This window comes from Crocuta crocuta, unplaced genomic scaffold (assembly GCF_008692635.1).
Source record: "Crocuta crocuta isolate KB4526 unplaced genomic scaffold, BGI_CrCroc_1.0 scaffold190, whole genome shotgun sequence".
Taxonomy (NCBI): domain Eukaryota; kingdom Metazoa; phylum Chordata; class Mammalia; order Carnivora; family Hyaenidae; genus Crocuta; species Crocuta crocuta.
In genome coordinates this window covers 9024580-9044329 of record NW_027527955.1, presented here as the reverse complement: position 1 = coordinate 9044329, position 19750 = coordinate 9024580, and the positions used below count along the sequence as shown (strand labels likewise).

Sequence of the window (19750 nt, the reverse complement as noted above, 5' to 3'; positions counted from 1 at the left end):
CATTTCTTGATTTCTGGATTTGTTTGGTTATTTATTTATTTTTGTGAATCCCTCCGCTCAATTTCGAGAAATGATCCTTAATGCTTACATGATAGATTTGACGTTGAAACTCGGCACGTGTTTATTGGTGACCAGTCGGGCCAAGTAACCATCCTCAAACTGGAGCAAGACCACTGCACGCTGGTCACGACATTCAGAGGACATACAGGTGGGATTGAAAGCAAATCTGCATGTACTGCTCTCACAGTGACCCATCCCCTGCCGCGCGTTCTGGCGTGCAGATGCGTGTTGTCAGAGTGACAAAGTGTAGCGTGCACAGATACGTGGGATACGTTGAACCTATTTCACAATGGTTCAGTAAGATACAATGTCCAAAATGTTCTACATCAGTGCAAACAAAGGAGGAACGAGTCTACTTCAAAAGTGTTGGTGATTTGGTTCTGTGTCATGTTGCACTGGAGAAAGACAGTGTTGGCATATGCTGATGAGAGCGGGTGACAACGGCCTAAACCTCAGGAAGGCCAAAAAGACGTCTGCCTCAGTCTGCCCTTGCCCTCCTTGGAGCAGGAAGATGGTGTGCAAGACAGACACGCCCACTTCTAAGACCCATGAAATAAAAAATATGTTCTTTGCGGCTAGCTAGGCTGCATAAAAAGGTACGGGTTCCTTTTTAACTTTCTTCTGGGCTCTTTTCAGTGTAAACCCAAGGCGGCCTTTATTATTTCGGATTTGTTTGTGGGGGAAGAGATCAGGATCTGTTCAGGATCATTTAAGCAAGGTAATATAAAATATCCATGCTTAGCCTTTGAAAGACTTGAAAAGATGATGATGATTCGTTTTTACTGGTATTTTTAATATGTGATGTTGACCCTGAGGAATGAGTCACTGCCTGTTTTCATGGCTCTTAATGGGCTTTTATGTCTCCCACAGGTTACCAACCCATGATTTAGTACAGAACAGGTTCTTACTGAGTTTAGATAGCATCTAAGAACAGAAGAAGGTGAATGAAGATGTAAAATGGGATAGTACCTAGATCATAAGGAATTTCCTCAAGGGGAAAAAAGGAATGCAGTAAAGAGGAAATTGAATCCAGGGGGAAAGAGTCATAAAAGATAATTATCTATGTTTTCTGGGAAGAAGAACACATAGAAGCATCTGCTGTGGATAGGACCCAGGTCTTTCCTGATTGTGTTTTCTCTTTTTAGCCCCCTCCACCCTAGCTAAGCCTGGCTTGGTAGGGACCCAGAACTGTCCCAAGTCAGGAGCCTTAAACTGCTGCGTTTCAGACAGTCTCCTGCCTTCAGTCTCCCAATCTTTTGCTTTTCTGAACGCTTCCTCCAGCTCCACTTATTCTTGCCCTTGTTGACCAGTCGGTCCTTGGCTCCTCATTCCCCAGTGTCTGCGCCCCCAGACACTTTCTTCCAGAGTGGGGGTCACTTCAGCCACAAGCCGCCCAGCATTCTCTGGTCAGACGCCCTTGTTTTTCCCTGAAGAACACGTCCGCCATTCACAGCCTCTCCAGCCCTCCTGTGCCCTTAGCCACTGGGGCTGCTGCGTGTCATACCCTGAGCCCCGGGCCATCATTCCCACTGCACATTCCGGTCCAGCTGTCAGAGTCACCTCAGTCCCTGCACACAGTCCCTTGCAAGTCCTCAGTGCTCGCCTCCACTTCTCCAGACCTTCGCTGCTCTCCCCACCCCGAGTCGCCTCTCCCTCCCCACACTCCTCCTTCAAAGAAGAATAGAGGTTTTTTCAAGTAGAGGCTTAAAAAAAATTTTTTTTCTTGCCCACCCTATATTCCTCTCCAATAAACTGCCTCTACCTCCTCCTCATCTCTTAACACTCCTTCTGATTGCCCTCAGGGTCTCCACATCAAACCTATTCCCTGCGTCTCCCTTTTGACTAGCTCACTCTTCTCAATTTACTAACATGTTTGAATGGTTTGCCTTTGTGTTGAACAAACAAAACCCTCCCAATCCCGTATCCTCTTGTAGCAATGTGCATCGTATTCTCTTGACAGCAGTGCTTCTTTTTCCTTTTTTTAAGTTACGGTAAACTGTACCTAATCTAAAATTTACCATTTTAATCACTCTTAAGCCTACAGCTCAGTGACATTGAGAACATTCATATCACCACCATCTATCCACACAACATTCTCTGTCTTGTAAAACTGAAACTCTGACCCCATTGACCGGGAAGCCATCATCGCCCCTCCCCCAGCCCCTGGCAGCCACCATGGCGCTTTCTGTCTCTGAGTTTGCCTGCTCCGGTGCCTCACACAGTGGACTCAGTACCATAGGCGTTGTTGTAGGACTGGCTTCTTTCACTTAGCATAATGTCTTTCTGTTGTGGCAGACAGCAGGGTTTCTTAAAAGAATATCATTTTCCGTCTGCTCAAATTCTTCACCCCTCGTTTGCCGTCCACCCACCTGCCGTTTGGCTCGTCTCTCACTCCCCTGACACTCCTGTCCCCGTGGTGGCCGGTGGCACCGGCAGCAACACTGCTGGTTGCTAAATCCAGTGGACACGTTGTAAACCATGTTGTAAACCGACTGAACCTGTCGGCGGCATTTTACGTTGTGGCCGTTCCTTCTTACCTGTAGCAGCCGTCCTTTGGCTGTGTGTGTGTGACACGTTCTCCCCGGTTTTCTTCTGCTTCTCTGACTTGTCTTTCTCGTCTCCTTAGTGGACTTTTTTCGTGAGTTATGCCTTGGATCCTGGTCTCTTTACACTCGGTGCTGTCCCTGCTAGATCTCAGCCACTACCCCCTGCCATAGACATAAAAGGTACAGTCCTTTCCTCACATTTTTTACACAGTGAGAGAGACGGGCACTAAACAGTGATTACAGTGCTTGGGGGCAGGGACAGGGGGAAGCAGGCACTGGGCACGTCCAAGAACACAGAATGGGCACTTCGCTGGGTCAGGAGTGGGAGTCTGTCAGGAAGGCCTGAGGTGCCGCTTGACCTAATATTTTGGGGAAGGAATCAGTGTTGAGTTCATGAAAAAGCACTGAGACGGACACTGTAGGCAGAGAAAACCAGCGTAGTCATGGCATGGAGATTTGCGAGAGCTCCGGCTGGCGGGCACACCGAGCACGAGAGGGCAGGCAGCCAGAACGGAAGCGAGAGTCCGTTCGGATCACTGAGGCATTAGCCCGACGGCAGTGAGAAGCCATAAGAGAGTTTTAAGCAAGGACGTTAGCCTGGTCAGAATTTAAAAGATTGTTCTGGCGGCAGAGTCGTAGGAAACTGTCCCTCACAATGTGGCAGGAGAAACGGGAAAGCCAAGAGTGAATGGGCCTGAGGTGACATTCAGGTGGTGAGCTCAGCAGGCCCGGTGACCACACTGGGTGGCTCCGAGACTTGGCTTCGGCACAGGTGGCTTGCAGCCTGGCTCTCTGGTACACAGCTATTCTCCAAACGGCTGATGGCTTGTGTTCGGAGTTCTCCGTTGCTGCCGCCAGGCCAGAAAAGGGGTGAGTAGCTGCTGCTTCCTGGTGTGTGGTGAGCCAGATGTGGCTCAGGGGTTTCCTGTCTTCTGGGTTAGCTCTAATATAAAATGCTCCCTTGGCATGGTGCCTTAGCTTTCTCAAAGAACTTAAAGCGTTCTCATATGGCTTTACTATGAAATATCTTTGAGGGCCGGATGTGGCCCAGGAAAGTCACTAACTAACATGAAAGGCAAATGAAGCAGGTCACGTATTCAACTTATTGGTACCGTCCCTAGACAGTAGGACGTACCTATCGCCATTCGGGCACGTCTCATTCGTTTGTAGCCAGAGCAGAATGTCTGAGAGAGTCCATGATGATGCAAACGTATTGTCGAGCTCTTCCCTTGCAGTAGGCCCGTTCTGGGGCCTGGGAAGTCCCAAACTCAGCCAGACATGACTCTGGAAAAAGGAGTTTTGTAAGGATTAGTTAATCTCCTCATTCCCTCACCCCCAAAACAAAGACCTTAGGATTAACCCAGACCATTAAAGAATGGTCTCAGGAGTCTTATCAGTCCAGATCCAAACTCAGAAGCAGACGGTCTTTGTGTACAGAGCCATAGCCATTCACCCGTCAGCGTGTGTTCTAGTACGGAAAGTCATATAAAAATGCGGGTTAGTGACGGAGCTGGTCTAGTCGTCACACTCGGAGGCCAGCATAGCATTAACTAATCCGTGGGGACCTAGGAAACCACTTTTATGTTCCTTTGCTCCCTCTGCTGGTTTTATTTCTGGAACTAAATGCCAAGTATCATAGTTCTTTGCTGTTTCTGCAGAACTTAGAATGTATGTCTACCAAAAAGTCATACACCAACTTGAACACAGAGGGGGGAAATGAGATTTTAACCACTGGGAATTCATAGTATCAATAAATTTATTTTTTTCTTCTCCCTCTAAGAATTATTATGGTTAGGATGAACATATTGGAAATAGGAGGGGCCGAACATAAATTGCCAACGCACACTATTTAACAAAAAATTAAATACATTGAATAAATAAATTCGTTAACTGTTAGGGGAATGGCTGAAAGTAACAGTATAAGTCTAACGAAAATAAGTAAACCATGGAGAGGCATGGCTCAGTAAAACATGCAAGTTCAGATCATTAAGTTGAAAACTTGGTTTTTGTTTACAGTGAAGATTTCCACATCCAGTAGACACAGATTTTCATCGAGTCAGCCGAGTCATTAGCTCTCTGCATGATGAGTGCTGGGGTGTAGGGGTGAATCAAAGCACAAAGAGTGCTTGCCTATTCAATTTCCAGTCCTGGACCATAATCACTAAACCAGTAAATTCAGGTAGTTCATCAAAATGTTATGAGTGCAGCAAGTACTGTGCAGCCCCAGTGCTGCTCACAGCACTGGAATTTGGGAGAAAATAACAAGAGGGACTCCCTATCCAGAGAGCTAAGGGGAGACCTCTGAGGAAGTCGTGTTTAGAGGATACCTTAGGGATACGCCTGGGCTCAGTCATTAGGTATCTGACTCTGGCTCAGGTCATGATTTCCCAGTTCATGATCTTGAGCCCCACCTTGGGTAAGATTGAACCCCACTTTGAGTAAAACATGAGGCCTGGGTGAGCCCCACAATATCTCTCTCTCTTTCTCTCTCTCTCTCCCCCCTCCCTCCCTCTCTCTCTCTCAAGTCCCTTGTGGGGTTCTCTCTCTCTCTCTTTCTCTGCCCCTTGCTCACTTAAACCCTCTCTAAAAAATAAAAAATAAAAAAAATGAATAAATAAAATAAAAAATTTTTTAATGAATAAATGATACCATAAGGAGAAAGAGTTGTCACCCAGGTGGTGAGACCATTCTAGACTCCAGGTATGTGAAGCACATACAAAGCCCAGGGAGGGAAAGCACAAACAACTTACGGAGTCCCATGGGCGGTGTGGACAGCCAGGGGCGAAGAGTACAGATTGAACTTGCAGGCGATATTAACAACTTCGGTCATTATTCTCAGGCAGCGGGAGACCAAGGATGAAGGAAGCAGGGTGGTGGCCTGGTTTCCATTTTCACAAATCGCTGTGGCAGCGGTGGGCGGTGGGCTGAGTGGGGATGAGAATGGATGTGCCGAAGCCATNGCATGGGGAGAAGAGGAGGGATTCAAGATCTTTTTAGGAGATTAGGAGTCCAGCGCTCAGCATTCAGGGTGGGAGTGGCTCCCAGGTTCCCATCTGGAGCATTTGGGTGGATAGTGATGGCCACTGACGAACCAGGAGCACTAGAGTTTAGAGCAGTTTGAGGAGAGAGCACTGTGCTTGGAGCTGAACATCCTCCTTCCGTCTTTTCCACTCTTACTGAAGAGCGTGGGATACTCTGGTGACGGGGACGCCCCTGCCGTGGTGTCAAGGGGACAGCTGGATGTCCCATGGTGGGTCTCAGGAGGAAAGCTTAGCCTGGAGGTGGAGCACATTCAGCTTTGCAGAAACATCACTTCAGCCCACAGTAACTGCAAAATACAGTAACTGAAAGGTCAGAGATTTTTTTCAAGAGGCCTTGCAGCTGGGGACTCCCTTAGGTGGCTCTTGTGTCATCACAGGTAGGCTGCACCCCTTCCTCACCCTGCAGGGGGTGCTGGAATGTTCCAGATAAAGTGCTGTATCGCAGTGCTAAAGATGGACCCGGTGGTTTCCAACCCTGACTTCACAACACGCCACGTAGTCTCTAGCTTTTGTGAGATAGGTTGTAAAAGCCTTTTAGAAACTAGTTCGCTGTGCATTTTGGTAACATGTAGTAAGTTTCTAAAAATATTGATACTCTTTGATCCAGTTTCATGTTTGGGAATCTCTTCTAACTAAATAGAAACATGAACAAAGTTTTACAAATAAAAATTTTCAGCTTAGCGAAATTTAAAATAGTTAAAAGTTGAGCAACACGTAACAGTGAGTGAAATAAGGTGCATCCATGTGTTGGGGTGTTAGGCAACCATTAAAATCTATGTTTATAATGACAAAAACCTTTATTTTTGAGAATAAATTCATATATTCATATACTGTGAAGGTCAAAGGCAGGGAGAAGCACACCATGAGATGAGGGGAGTGGGAAGATGGAGGAATCTGAAAGGAGGCCAGATGAAATGGAAGAAATGATGTTTGTCTTTTTGAATATGGAAACCCATAATCGCTGTGGCCCCTGGACCTCGGACCCCATCCTAGATGTAGAGGGTGAGGAGGAGTCCCTGGGTGTGGACTGCACAGAGGTGAGTACACTGCTCTGGAAGGCAGGCTGGCTGACGGTGGTTGCCTTTCTGCGCCGCTGAAAGCATCTGGAGGAAAGACTGTTCATCAGGAAGCTGTCTGCTGAGGGACGCTCGCCTGGGAAGGAAGAGGCCATTCGGTCAGCAGCTCTCCTCTCCACCGTACTGTGCCCGCTGCGACTTAGTGTCCTGCCTTCCCAACTGCCCCCACCTCAAAGCTCTGCGGGACGCCTCTGTAGTGATGGCTTATTGGGTTTGTTCATTGTCTCTCATTCCCCTCTGCCATCCAGTTCAACTGGCTGGGTGCTTACACATTTATTAAGCACCTACTGTGTACCAGGCACTGGGCACTGTGCTTGAATACAGAGATACAGAACCTAGAATTTACCGTGGGGACAGATTTATATAATCTGACAAGGTTCAATGCAGTGGGTGAGTATAGGGAGAGAAGCCACACCCAGAGGTAAGGACCTCACTTAGATCGAGAGCATTGGGGAAGGCTTCCTGCAGAAGTCACCTGAGCTGCACCTTGAAGAGAGAGGAGGTTACTTGGGTGATAAAAGGTCTGGTATGAGAGAATGGTTTCACCAAACAAAGCATGCATGCCCTTCTTCTCAAAATTGATCCTATCATCTTATGCTGTGTTTGTGTTGGTCTAGTGGGGTCTGAGTCTTACTCGATTTGATTATATCCTCAGAGCCCAGCGTGGTATCTGCCATGTAGAAGATGCTCAGTAGATGCTGGTTGCATTGGTTTGAAGTGAGTGCCGTGGTTTACAATTTATAAGCCGACCTCCAGGAGACCCCATTGTTAGGACATGTACCTAGACCTGGGAGGGACCTCAAAAATTATTTGTTTTTCTCCCCAGCCCCATCCTACTTCCTGTCTTGAAGCTTTTTCCTTCTATCTTTTCCACTCTCTGAAGGGTGGTGTGATACTCTGAGCCCTGGAAGGTGATGAATATACCCTGGCTTTGACTTTCTTGAACCTGGTATCAATTTTCCTCTTCCTGACCCTGTGTTACCAGGAACTCCCCTTCCAAGCTCTGGCGCCTTACAGCCTGATGTAATGTGGGAAAACTAGAGACTGGTCTTGTTTTTAAAACTTGAATCAATGATCTCCTGATGGCCGGGATAGTATGGGAACAAGCTGACGACTGCCACAAGGCTGGCTGAGCAGCGGACACTGTCACGGATGGTGTAGACAGGGTCTCCTGCACTATAATCATAGCTTACATTTCCTCAGCGCTCCCCATGGGCTAGGCGCTATATACATAAGCATATATGCTTATGTATATATTAACTCATTTCATCTCAACAAAATTATTGTCATCCCTGTTGTACAGATGAGATATCTGAGGCACAAAGACATTAAATAATTTGCCCCAAGTCACTTACCTAATAGGAGTGGAACCTAGGATCTGGCTCCAGATCCTGTGCACTTAAAATAACCACAGCTAAACTTCCCATTTCGTGGCCATAAACCATCCTCATCCCACAGCCACCAGCAAAGAAGGCCTGCTTCTCATGGTGCAGTGCTTGGAGATGTGGCTTTGCATGGTGGGGGGTTGTGAGGGGCCCATCAGTTGGCACATGGTGAGCCTTATTTAAGAATTTCCATGTTTATTCTGACTGGATGAACAGCCCACCCAATTACGTCTTTAATTATGTCAAATAATCCTTTCTAACTGTTCTTTTTACTGGTGCTCACCATTATTTAAATCTGACATGATGCTTTAAAGAACCTACCCACATAATGTATTGTCTTAGTCTTTTCAGGCTGCCATAACAGACTATCATAGACTGGGTGTGTTAGAAACAACAGATATTTATTTATCACAGTTCTGGGGGCTGTGAAGTCCAAGATCAAGACACTGGCAGATTGAATGTCTAGTGAGACCACTTCCTGGTTTATAGACGGCTGCTTTTTCACAAGCTCATGTGACAGAAGGGACTGAGGAGCACTTTCATAAGGGCGCCCATCCCAGTCATGGGGGCTGCACCCTTTTGACTTAATCACCTCAGAATATGGAGGATTAGGTTACAACATAGGAAATCTGAGGACACACAAATGCGTACTGAGTAGAGGAAAACATACATCAGTCATCTTTCTCTTTTCTGTCCCCCTAATCCCAGTGGCTTAACCAGTCAAGTAAGACCATCTCCAGAGCATCCCCTTGAGATGAGCATTCACTGACCTAAAAGGTCTGAGGAGTAGAATAGATCAAGGCTGTCACACAAACAACATTGGTCAGCTGGGAGCAGAGATGCTACGCGCCTGTTCCAGGTTCTAGGAACAAGGCAAAGAACATTCATGTACTTACTTCATTCGATCGTTTGCTCACTTGTGTGTTTATTTGAGCGCTTTCTGTAAGCCGAACAGAATTCTAGATCCTGGAGACACTGACGAACAAGCCAAAACCCCCTGGCCCTCCAAGAGCTTATATTCTGTGGGGGCAGTAGACAAGAAGTACATGTTCTGAAGAAAAAACCATAAAGAGGAGAATGGTAAGAGTGGCCAAGGAAGGTCTCTCTAAAGAGGTGGCGTCTGACCAGGGATCTTTGCGAAGCGAAGGCGTGCGCCAGTGCTGATCTGGGGGAAGAGAACCACAGGCAGAGACAGCAGAGTGCAAAGGGCTGGACGTGGGGATGAACCCGGCATGGTGAAGGGGCGTCCCGCATGACTAGCGCAGAGCAGGTAGGGGGGCCTCACAGTGGGGGCAGAAGCTAGATGGCGAAGCGTCTTGAAAGGCCGTGGAGAGGACTTTGCACTTTACTCTGAACGGGATGGGGAACCATTGGAGTGATTAGAACAACAGGTGTCCTCATCGGCTTTGTGTTTCTTCGGTGACCACTTCAGCTGCTGCGTGGAGAGCAGCCTACAGGAACAGGGGTAGAAGCGGCGAACCTGTGTAGGAGGCCGTTCACATAGTCTTACGGTTTGGGGCTTTTTTATTTTAACCTTTCATCTTGAAATGATTTCAGACTTTAAGGAAGTTGCAGAATAGTGTAGAGAGTTCTGTACCTCCTTCACCCAGATTCCCCAGATGTTAACATCTTTGAAAACTATGGCACAGATATCAAAATCAAGAAGTTAATGTTGACAGAGTACCGTTCCCTAATCTACAGACCTTACCCACATCCCACTAATAGCCTTTTCCTGGTTCTTCACAGCCGATCAGGACCACATGTTACATTTGCTTATAATGCCTCCTTAGCTTCCTTTAAGGTAGAACAGCTCTGCAGTCTTCCTTTTTCTGCCATGACCTTGGCATTTTTGGGGTCATTCTTGGCATTCTAGCCAGAATGTCCTTCCCTTGTAGAATGTCCTTCCATTTGATGTTTCCTCATGGTTAAATTCAGGTCATGCATTTTTTACAAGAATACTATGGAAGTGACGTTATGTCCTTCACAGTGGATCGTATCAAGAGGCGCATGATGTTGATTTGTCCTCTTTCTGGTGATGTTAACTTTGATCATTTGGTTAAGGTCGTGTCTGCCACGTTTCTCCACCATAGTCACCCTTTGTAATTCATAAGTATTTTATGAGGAAATATTTCAAAACTATGTAAATACCACTTCTCATCACATTTCTGCCCAGGAATTTTACTATCCATTGATGACTCTTACGAGAAACAGTCATGACTGTGGTTCTTGCCAGATTGTGCTTTTTCTAGTCATTTTCTCTTCCACACTTTTTGGTTGGAATTTTATGATAAGGAAAGGCTTTCATTTCTTCCCCATTTATTTATTTTTTAAATTGTTTATACCAGTGTGGGCTCACGAGTTCTTAATTATTTCTATGCGTGAGGATTCTTTACTACAATTGATTTATTTTCTTGCTCACATTGTCCTAGATTTGACCTTTGGGACACTATTTTCACACGGGCTCTGTGACCTGTCCCTTCACTTTTTGATAACCACATCTTACTTTTTGATACCACATGATATTCCTAGCTCATCTTGTATACTACCTGCCTCAGCCCTAGAATTAACATTCCGACAGCCCTCATTTCTTTATTTGAAGGATAGGTAGTATGAGGGGATATTTCTAGAAGCCAAAATCTGGGTGTTGTGTGTGCTCACTGTTAATGGCGGTGGGGGGGGGGGATCATTTGGGCCCTCAGTAGACAGAGCTAGAAAACGTGTGTGCACTCACACATCTGGAAGGATTTCTGTGATTTCATACTGATACTTCCAATTCCAATCTGACACCAAAGAGTTTATTCTAACCTCCCCCCAACTGTAACTCCTGTTATGAGTGAAAAGCCCAGCTCTCAGTATCCTCAATATATTTACTTGTTCAATCCTGAAATACAGAATAGCTTCAGAAAGAAGAGGTTCAAGTTATTGCTAACCTATAACACCTATACAAACTACTAACTAAAGTACTGTATTTGTGTACAAATCTTATATTTTTCCTTCCATTGTGTAGTCAAATTACCGGTTTCCAAAGTTACTTCTGTCAGCTCACCCGCTCCCGCCTTTAGTGTGGTTATTGTATCATTCATTTGTAACATAGTTAGATTCACTTGTTTCTATTTCCTTTTGGGTCCATACCCTGCCCTGCCAGTACACGCCTTGTTAATTTTGTTTACTTACTTTTGATTCTGTGAAACAGTATGATCCCAAAACCCAGAACCAAACAAAAAATACACTCAGAAAAGTGCCACTCTGCTTCATCCCTTCTCCACTGCGGGGCCCAAGCATCTGCTAAAGTTAACAAATCTCGTTCATTTATTTACCCTTTTTTCTTAGACAAAAGGTAGCACAGTATAGCTATTCTTTTGCACTTTGCCTTTTTCACTTTACAGTGTATCCTGGAAATCACTTTCTATCCACCTAAATGGTCTTGTTCATTCTTTCTCGTGGCTGCATAATACTGTGTGGGTGTACCATAGTTAATTCACCCACTCTCTTATATGAGCATTCTCCTTGTGCGTATGTATCTATGTATTACTTGGTGGGGAAGGGGGCAATATCGTCAAGATAAATTCCTGAGAGTGAGATTCAAAGCTAAGTGCAGGTATGGTTTGTTGGCTATGGCCTTCCCCATTACACCGGTTTGCATTCTCAGTAGTGATGTAAGAGACTGCCTTTTCCCCATAGGCTTTCCAACAAAATATGTGTCATGCTTTATAATTTTCTAGGAAAGAATTTTGACAGTGGCTCATGCAAGGATGGTAGTATTAAAGGTGGTAAGAAGTGCTTAGACTTTAGATATATTTTGGAAAAAACCAATTCAGCATTTATAATGGATTGCTTTGGAGGCTGATGGAATGGTTCCCCAGCTGAGGTCCTCTCCAATTCTGTTGAAACATTAAGCATCAAGATTAACAGCCAAATATAGTAACTTCTTTTTACTCGCCTGATTTATGAAGCTTTGGGTGACTGTCACCTTCTTCTTGGGCCAGCTTTATTATATATCCCAGTAAGTATATAGCGTTCTGATACCTAATGCTGGGCACCGGGTAGCTCAGTTGGTTGAGCGTCTGACTCTTGATCTTAGCTCAGGTCTTGATCTCAGGGTCATTAGTTCAAGTCCCTACATTGGGCCATGTGCTAGGTTTGAAGCCTACTTTAAAAAAAAAAAAAAAGCTAATGCTAACTGCTCTAACAAATAATTTCTAACATTCTAGTGGCTTCATGTAGCAGGTGTTTATTTCTCACTCATGTAACAACTCAGCGTGGGTGTTTTTGACTTACGATTCTCTTCCATGTGGAGATTCAGGGACTCTGGCTCCTTCTTGAGTGTAGTTTCTCCATGCCGTGCAGTCTTGGAGATCTCAGTGAGGAAGTACAAAAAGAAAGTGAAAAGGGGACTGCTCTGGTCTGGAAGGAATGCAGGTTACTTTCTGGATTCAGTTGCTGAGAACTGGTCACATGCTCCCTAGATGCAAGAGGGCCCCATAAATGCGGTCCCTGCAGGGTGGCAGCTTTCCAGGGAGCACTCCATATATGGAAGGAGAAATACGGATTTAGGTGGACAGTTAGCCAAGTCCGCCACAGATATTTAATAAAGTAAGCCATTTGGGTACCATGTGGCAATAAATAACATGTTTTGCAGGATGGAATATCCTGAAAATACTGAAGGATGGTTAAAAAAAAAGTACAGTGTAGTCCCCCCAGTATACAGGGGACAGGCTCCAAGGCCCCCCAGTGGATGCCTGAAACTACAGATATTACTGAACCTAGATAGGCCATGTTTACATATACTGTAATAAAAGTTATGCGAAGGTGGCCTACCTCTCAAAACATCTTACCCTACTGGGCTCCCCCTTCTTCCTGTGACGATGTGAGATGATCAAATGCCTATGCAATGAGATCAAGTGAGGCTGATGACGTAGGCATTGTGATGTAGTGTTAGGTTACCGCTCACCATCTGAGGGCCCCGTAGAAGAAGGATCATCTGCTTCCAGACCACACTTGTCCAGGGGCCCCTGAAACCCCAGGAAGCAAAACCATGGACAAGGAGGGACTGCTGTAAGCATGGAGCTCAACAGCAGGAAACCAAGAGGAGTTATATAAAAGGAGGAACAATATTTAACTTTGAAGGGTTAGCAAGTCTGGTGGAGGAATTTCAAGTAACAAGAACTGTGGATGAAAAAAGATTTATGTATTTTCATTCATCTGCTCCTTCATTCATTCAAGAGACAACACGAGGGCCTGTCTGCTCCGAGCTGTAACGTGGTGCTGGGGGAGCAGATGGGAGTGCCAGGGGTGCGCTGCAGGTACGCTGGCGTGGAGTGATGTTTGTGCCTCTGTGGGCAGGGATACGCACCAGCAGAATGTGTCGGAGGTATGGGGAGAGGCTCTTAAGCAGAAGCCAGAATAGTGAGATTTTTTTCCCCCCTTTTGATCTTGGGGAGGAAAAAAAAAAACCCTTCTGAGAAGATTACGTGAAAGAAACTTTCCTAAAAGCTTTTAGAGCGCAGCACTTTGTTAGAACAAATTGATAATCTAAATAAGAAAAACGTCAGATTCTAATAAACAGGATGCTATTTTTTGTTCTTTTCAGAATACAGTATTTTTCAGTAATGTAAAAAAAATGGGTATTTCTCACATTCTTAAGTGTTTGGGGGCTTTGTCTGCATCTCCTATGGAAAAAGTTTTAATATTGTTCTCATCATGCGGAAGTTTGTTTATAAGGGGACAGCCCGAGAAAGATCTGTCATAATATTTCATTGCCACACCAGTAGAGTAATGCTAATACCCAGCATATGTGTACTGCACGCTACAGTTTACAGAGGAGTCCTATATAATTGATCCAGAAGTAATTATCACCACAACCTATGAAGTAGGAAATGGCTAGGTTGCTTTTATCATTAGTAATAGTAGTAGTTGCATGCAGATGTTCAGATGTTTCGCCATTATTCCCATTTTACAGTTGAGGAGATCGACACCTAAGGATGTACATGATGTGCCCAGAATCTGTACATTTAAATTCTCAAAGAAAACAAATTTCAAATTGTGATGTTGTAGTCTAATTATATCTGTGCTCAAGAATAAAGAATCCAACTAAGCTAGTGAAAATTCCATTTACTTCTCATCTGTTATTGTCCGGGTGGGAGGTAGACAGAAGTTAAGAAAGTATGGTTAATATTTCCAAGTACTGTGATATTTTCCATTCTTCGAATTATGCCTCCTGTCTGTCAATTAATTGCCTTTTTCATCTCCTTTGGTTTTTATAGTAATTGATTTTATGGTACGTTAACTTTTGGGGAAAAAATGCTGAAAGGGCGGGACTTTTATTCTGGGAGTCCGTTTTGGGCTTTTTTTCCCTCTTCAGGGACTTGTTTGTTTTCTGAGCAAAAGATCCACACCAGATCCTAAGGCCTTTGCATTCACATTTATTGGTGAATGATATTGTCTCTTTGTGACGAATGTCCTGCTCTGTTTTCTCAGGTGGGGTGACTGCTCTCTGTTGGGACCCCGTCCAGCGAGTGTTGTTCTCTGGCAGCTCCGATCACTCAGTTATCATGTGGGACATCGGCGGGAGGAAAGGCACAGCCATCGAGCTCCAAGGACACAAGTAAGACGCTGGTGCTTTTACTAAAACTCTGAGAAAAGCTTCCCTGCTGAAAGCGAGAGCAAAGGCGTGTGCACCGTTCTCTACAGCGGGATCTTCGCAGGGGAAGGAACCCGGTGGGAACGCAAATAATGGCCACTTTGAATTAAATCTGTACCTAAGTATGTTTATTTATTTTTACGACATTTTTTTTAATGCCGTAGAGGATTTCACAGTGCCTACAGAAACCATAAAATAAAATAACGGCACCAAACAAATAAAAGGTAAAACTGAGAACCAGGGAGACTCACAAGTAAAACTTTGAGAGTGAGAGGGGGGAAAAAGATTAAAAATAGAAACCATGGAGGCCTACAGGATTTCTGTAATTGAGTTCAGATGTGGTGCCAAGATTCCTGGCAGCTTGAGGAAAAGGGGAGAGATAGTGTCCTTACCCAGTATATTTTGTTCTTCACCAAATGTTTATTGAGGACTCGCTTGGATTCGTATCAGGCTGTCTTCTTCCTTGAGGGACGATTTCACGGAGTTGAGAAGAAGAGCAGAGACAGCTTTGCGTTTCCTTGGAGCAGTTCGCAAACGTTGCCGTGTGCAGAGTCACTAAGGAATTGTTCTTAATGTAGATTCCCGGCCCCTGTCTTTGGAGGGTCCGGTCGCCAGTGTGGAGCTGAGACACCTGTATCCCAAGCGTCCCAGGCAGCTCCCCCGCTGGCCTCAGACCACACTGTGCTGTGCCCTTCCCCAGCCCGCCCATAGGTCCCGGGGACGAGCGCCGGCCGTGTGCAGAACAGAACCAGAGATCTGCTCTAGAGCTCTGAGCATCTCTGAACCGGTTTTAACTTGGAAAGTTCCCACAGTGATGTTAGCAGCGACTCTAGACATCCGTAAACCAATGTTAGTTACGCTCCCAGGGACTGACTGGTGCTAACCAACGTTAGCTCTTTTTGTAAATCTGCCCAGAAGCACTAGTTTTAAAATATTCTCCTAAGTAGTCAAGTGTTGCAGTTGGGATTATTAGATATGAACTGATTCCATTTTGGAGGGCCTGTGCACAAATCATGATGTCAGTGTTCGAATTTAGTCTTAGAGAACTAATACTTATTAGGCCTTCTTTCCCACATGAGAGAATAGACCCGTTGTCTGGGGCCGTGTCTGGCTTGTGGGGCCACTCGGAGCTCGTCATCACCTCATTAGAGGAATCATTCCCTTGTACTTATCTCCATGGCAAGGGGACATGCATCAGTATCCTATAAAAGGAGTTGACATCTTCCACGTAAGTGAAGAAAAAGAGAAGACAAACACAGTCCTGTTTAATAATACTCGGTTACTACCCAATCTGCCAAGTAATTCCCGCTACCTCAGGCTGTCTCAGAGAAATAAAATGCCAGTTTTGAATGAAGATCAGTAAGATTTGTTGGACTCATCCAAATTAGCTCATAACTAGTTTTACTTTTGCACAGTGGTTAATAAAAACTGCAGGCAACCTCGCATGACCCGTCCTCAGGGTGGTAAAGTGTAACAGTGCTCAACACCAGCACCGCTGTGTGCCGAGTGTCCTCATGCAGACTGTTATTCCGGGAAACTTGCGCCTAGAGTTTGGTAAGAAAGGAGAAGCTATAAAGTTGAGATATAGTCTCTCAGTCCATGAAAAAGGGAAACTGAACTCATAGGTCTTCCAGTTTCTAAGGAATACAGACCTGACCTTTTAGAAAATGGGACAGACCATCCATGGGAGTCCATCCGGATAATCTTTGCCCCTAGAACCTAGTGGTGAGATCAGGAGCCACTGGCTAGAACCTTTAAGCAGGAATAATGGCAGTAGGCCTTTGCCTGGGGCTTTATTCAACTCAGACTGAGGAAGGAATAACATGAACTCTGAGGCTCCTCATCACCCATCACCGGACCCTGGCCTGGGAGGGGCTGCCTGGTGCCACACGGCTGGGAGAAATGAACTTCTCAGCATCGGTTGGTGTTACCCCGTTAGAGTGGGCTTGAGTGCCCAAGGTGAGGACCGGGAAGACACTGGAGTTGCTGAAGGTAGGAGGCTGGGATTCACAGAAGGCGGCGGAAGGAAAGGGGCCAGGGCAGCAGGCAGGGAGGAGAACCATAGGGCCACTTTCAGAGCCACCATTGCTTTGCCCTGAAAACTGGCCACTGGATTGGTGTTCAGTGATTCTTGTCTTTGAATGGAGCTTAGTATTTTGTCAGAGAGCTTCTGAGACACACAGGGACCACAGTGTAATCCTACAAGAATCTTGGATACATAAGAGGGAGCCAGATGTCATTTTTTCGATGAGAATATTGAGCTGCCATCCTCTGAGCCGCCAGCTGGTAGCTTAGGTCTCTCAAACCGAGAAAGCTACTTAGAGCCTTCTTGGTATCCTGCACTGTACTGGGTACTAGGGGCACAAAAATGAGCATTGACTAACTGATGGTCCCTTCTGTGCTCCATGATGGGGTTTTTTTTTTTGTTTTGTTTTGTTTTTTTGTCTCTTTTCTACTCCAGAGGCCAAAGAGTTTCTGCATGGGGTCCGAGGCTGCCCTTAGCTGTCCTACAATTCTTCATGTTCCCACCTTCCCCTCAGGGTGACTCTGGGTGGTCAGAGATCCAAATCAGGCACCGAATTGGTGAAAGTGGGAGCTCGGCAGAGCCCACCAGACCAGAGAGCCCCAGAGGAGTGGGAAGACCACCTTCCCCTCTCATGGAAATATCCGACCCCCGTGTGGAGGGGCAGCTGTCCTGGGCTCTGTGGCTTCATTCATCCTTTAGCGGAAATAGGACGTTTTTGCAACTAATTTGATCTGGTGTGTAAAAACCTCATCAAAGCAGAGAGAGCTTTAGTACTACTTTCCAAGTCCGAGGAAACAAGCTAAGAAAGTATACTTCTATATACAGTATTCTCTGCATTTGAAACATTTTGATGTTTTTATTCCCTGCAGCAAGTGGACCATGATTATTGCTAGCTCTGTGGAAGGAAAGGCAGAAAGAAGGTTCCAGGTCCAGGGACCAGTTAGGTTTCCGAAGTATCCATTACCAGTTGGATGGATGTCATAGGAGCATAAACCTGGACATTTATTGTCCCATGCCCACCGTGTCAAATTTGATAATGATACTTGGGCTTTTTAGATCCTTTTTTATTCTTAGATAATACCGATCGCTTCATGACCAACTTTATGACCATAGTTTTCCTTTCTAGCAGTATTTTTCTCAGGCTTCTAAGACTTTGTGGCAATTTAGTTTAATGGTGACTCGATTTCAAGCACAGGTGAAGGTCTGTGTGGCTTCCTGGCATGGGACCTTCCACCAGGACTGGATCTGCAAGTTATGGGGGACGTGGTCACGGCCCCAACTGTCGGCACACGTGGCCTACGTATTTGCTTTCTTTTTCCATAGTCCCAGCTCTTGGTTTCTCTCTTCTGACTCTTAGCATGTGTAAGACTTTTGTTACAAGCATCTTCAGAGCCTTTTGGTAAAGAAAGGGGCTATTCGTAAATCAGTACGCATCAGGAGAACTTGTTCCTTTCCCTCTTTATCAGGTAAATTGCGTGTCAAGTTAGGAAAGGAAGTGGAGTTCTCACATTCATCCTCTTCTGGGTTTGGGGAAGGAGAGCAAGGGTCAAGAGAGCAAACTTTCTCTCCCTGCAAATCTCAGATTTAGGATCATTTCTCACTGCAGCACTAGGGGGTTAATAGGATACAAGGGAAGAGATGTCTTTTCTATCACTCATTTAGCTAAATACATAATAGATCAAAGAATTCAAAATCGGGGTTTTCACAGAGGGTGGAATCTTATTAACAGGTGGGGAGTGGTGCTCCATGGTGTGGCCAATTAATTGCTGGCCTCTGAGTCAGGCCAGGCCGTATTTGAGCCTGCCCTTCTGGCTCTAAGTAGGGCTCTCTATCTTTCTGATCCTCAGTTTCCTCATCTCTAAGGTAAGGATAATATTGGAAAGAAAAACCCTCAAAGGTTGTCAAAAACCAGAAATGATACAATGCATGTAAAATAATCAGCACAAGAGCAAGGGACAGTAAGTGCCAGGTGTTAAGATTATTCTTGCTAATGAAAAATTACAGTAATTTATAAATCAAGCTTTTGGATAAGATTTGTATTTCTCTTTGAACATAGCATTTTCATTGGAAGTATTGCCACATGTACCTACTCTCTCTATTTATATTACATTCAACAAACGCTTACTGAGCTCTGTCTGTGTACCAGACTTTATAGTAGACACTTTGGATATAAAGGTCACTATGAAAACAGCCACTGCCTAAATAGTACTGTGCTATAGACGCATGAGACTAGGGACAAGATGGGACAGTTTGGGACAGTACTGAAAAATGGGAAGTCTCAGTGGAAGGAGTCACTCTAGATTTGGATCTTAGGAGATGAATAGGTTCTTATCGTTCTTGGAATCAGGAGGTTACCCAAAATAGGACTGCGTGAAGTCAGGACAGTGTTTCAGGAAATTGCAAGTGGACAAAAGGGTAGCGGCTACTCTGATCTTTCACCTTAGCCAGGAAACCGCCAAACATTGCTGATCTTGAACTAGCCCTCCCAGGCAGGATCCCTGAGTTCAGGTTCAGGCTGGCTGCGATCCAAGGATTCCCAGGAAGGCAGATCCACCCAGGGTCCCTTTGGTGTGAGATGGGCCCAAGTATCCGGTAGCCAGGGGATACCTCACACGTGTGGATTACTCATGAGCCTTTTCTGGTCCTTGGACGTTTGGGAGACTTACGAATATAGGGATTCTGAATATAAGAGAGCAACCTCGCTGGGAGCAGGTGCATAACTTACTAGATTTTCACCAAGTAACCTAGGACTTTTCATCAAAGAAATGAAAGCTGCTATACTGCTCTCAGGAGACAGAAGAGGACCTAAGTTGCATTGGGGCAGATGTTACCTTATGTCTGAAAATCTGTTTCTATAAAAAGAATAAAGAAAGGCTTCTCTACCCTTTTTCCTTAAGAAGCCTCAGACACAGCACCAGCCTCGGGGGTGTGCTATCTGTGCAGTCACACAGGGCCCCATGCTTGGATAGGTCCCCT

At 45.3% G+C, this 19750-nt stretch overlaps 1 protein-coding gene and 1 long non-coding RNA gene across 2 annotated transcripts in view; one reads left to right on the top strand and one right to left on the bottom strand.

Moving 5' to 3' along the window:
• WDFY2 (WD repeat and FYVE domain containing 2) overlaps positions 1–19750 on the top strand; it is a 174265-nt gene that overhangs the window by 132765 nt on the left and 21750 nt on the right. Inside the window, exons 6-7 of the mRNA XM_077752592.1 lie at positions 96–208; positions 14586–14712. Of these exons, the coding sequence (XP_077608718.1) occupies positions 96–208; positions 14586–14712 (240 nt within the window). The remainder of the gene's footprint in view (positions 1–95; positions 209–14585; positions 14713–19750) is intronic.
• On the bottom strand, positions 6486–12972 carry LOC144222150 (uncharacterized). Its single transcript, XR_013332322.1, has 3 exons — positions 12927–12972; positions 12387–12465; positions 6486–6799 (listed from the first exon to the last, which is right to left on the bottom strand). It is a non-coding gene; the product is annotated as an uncharacterized LOC144222150 (long non-coding RNA).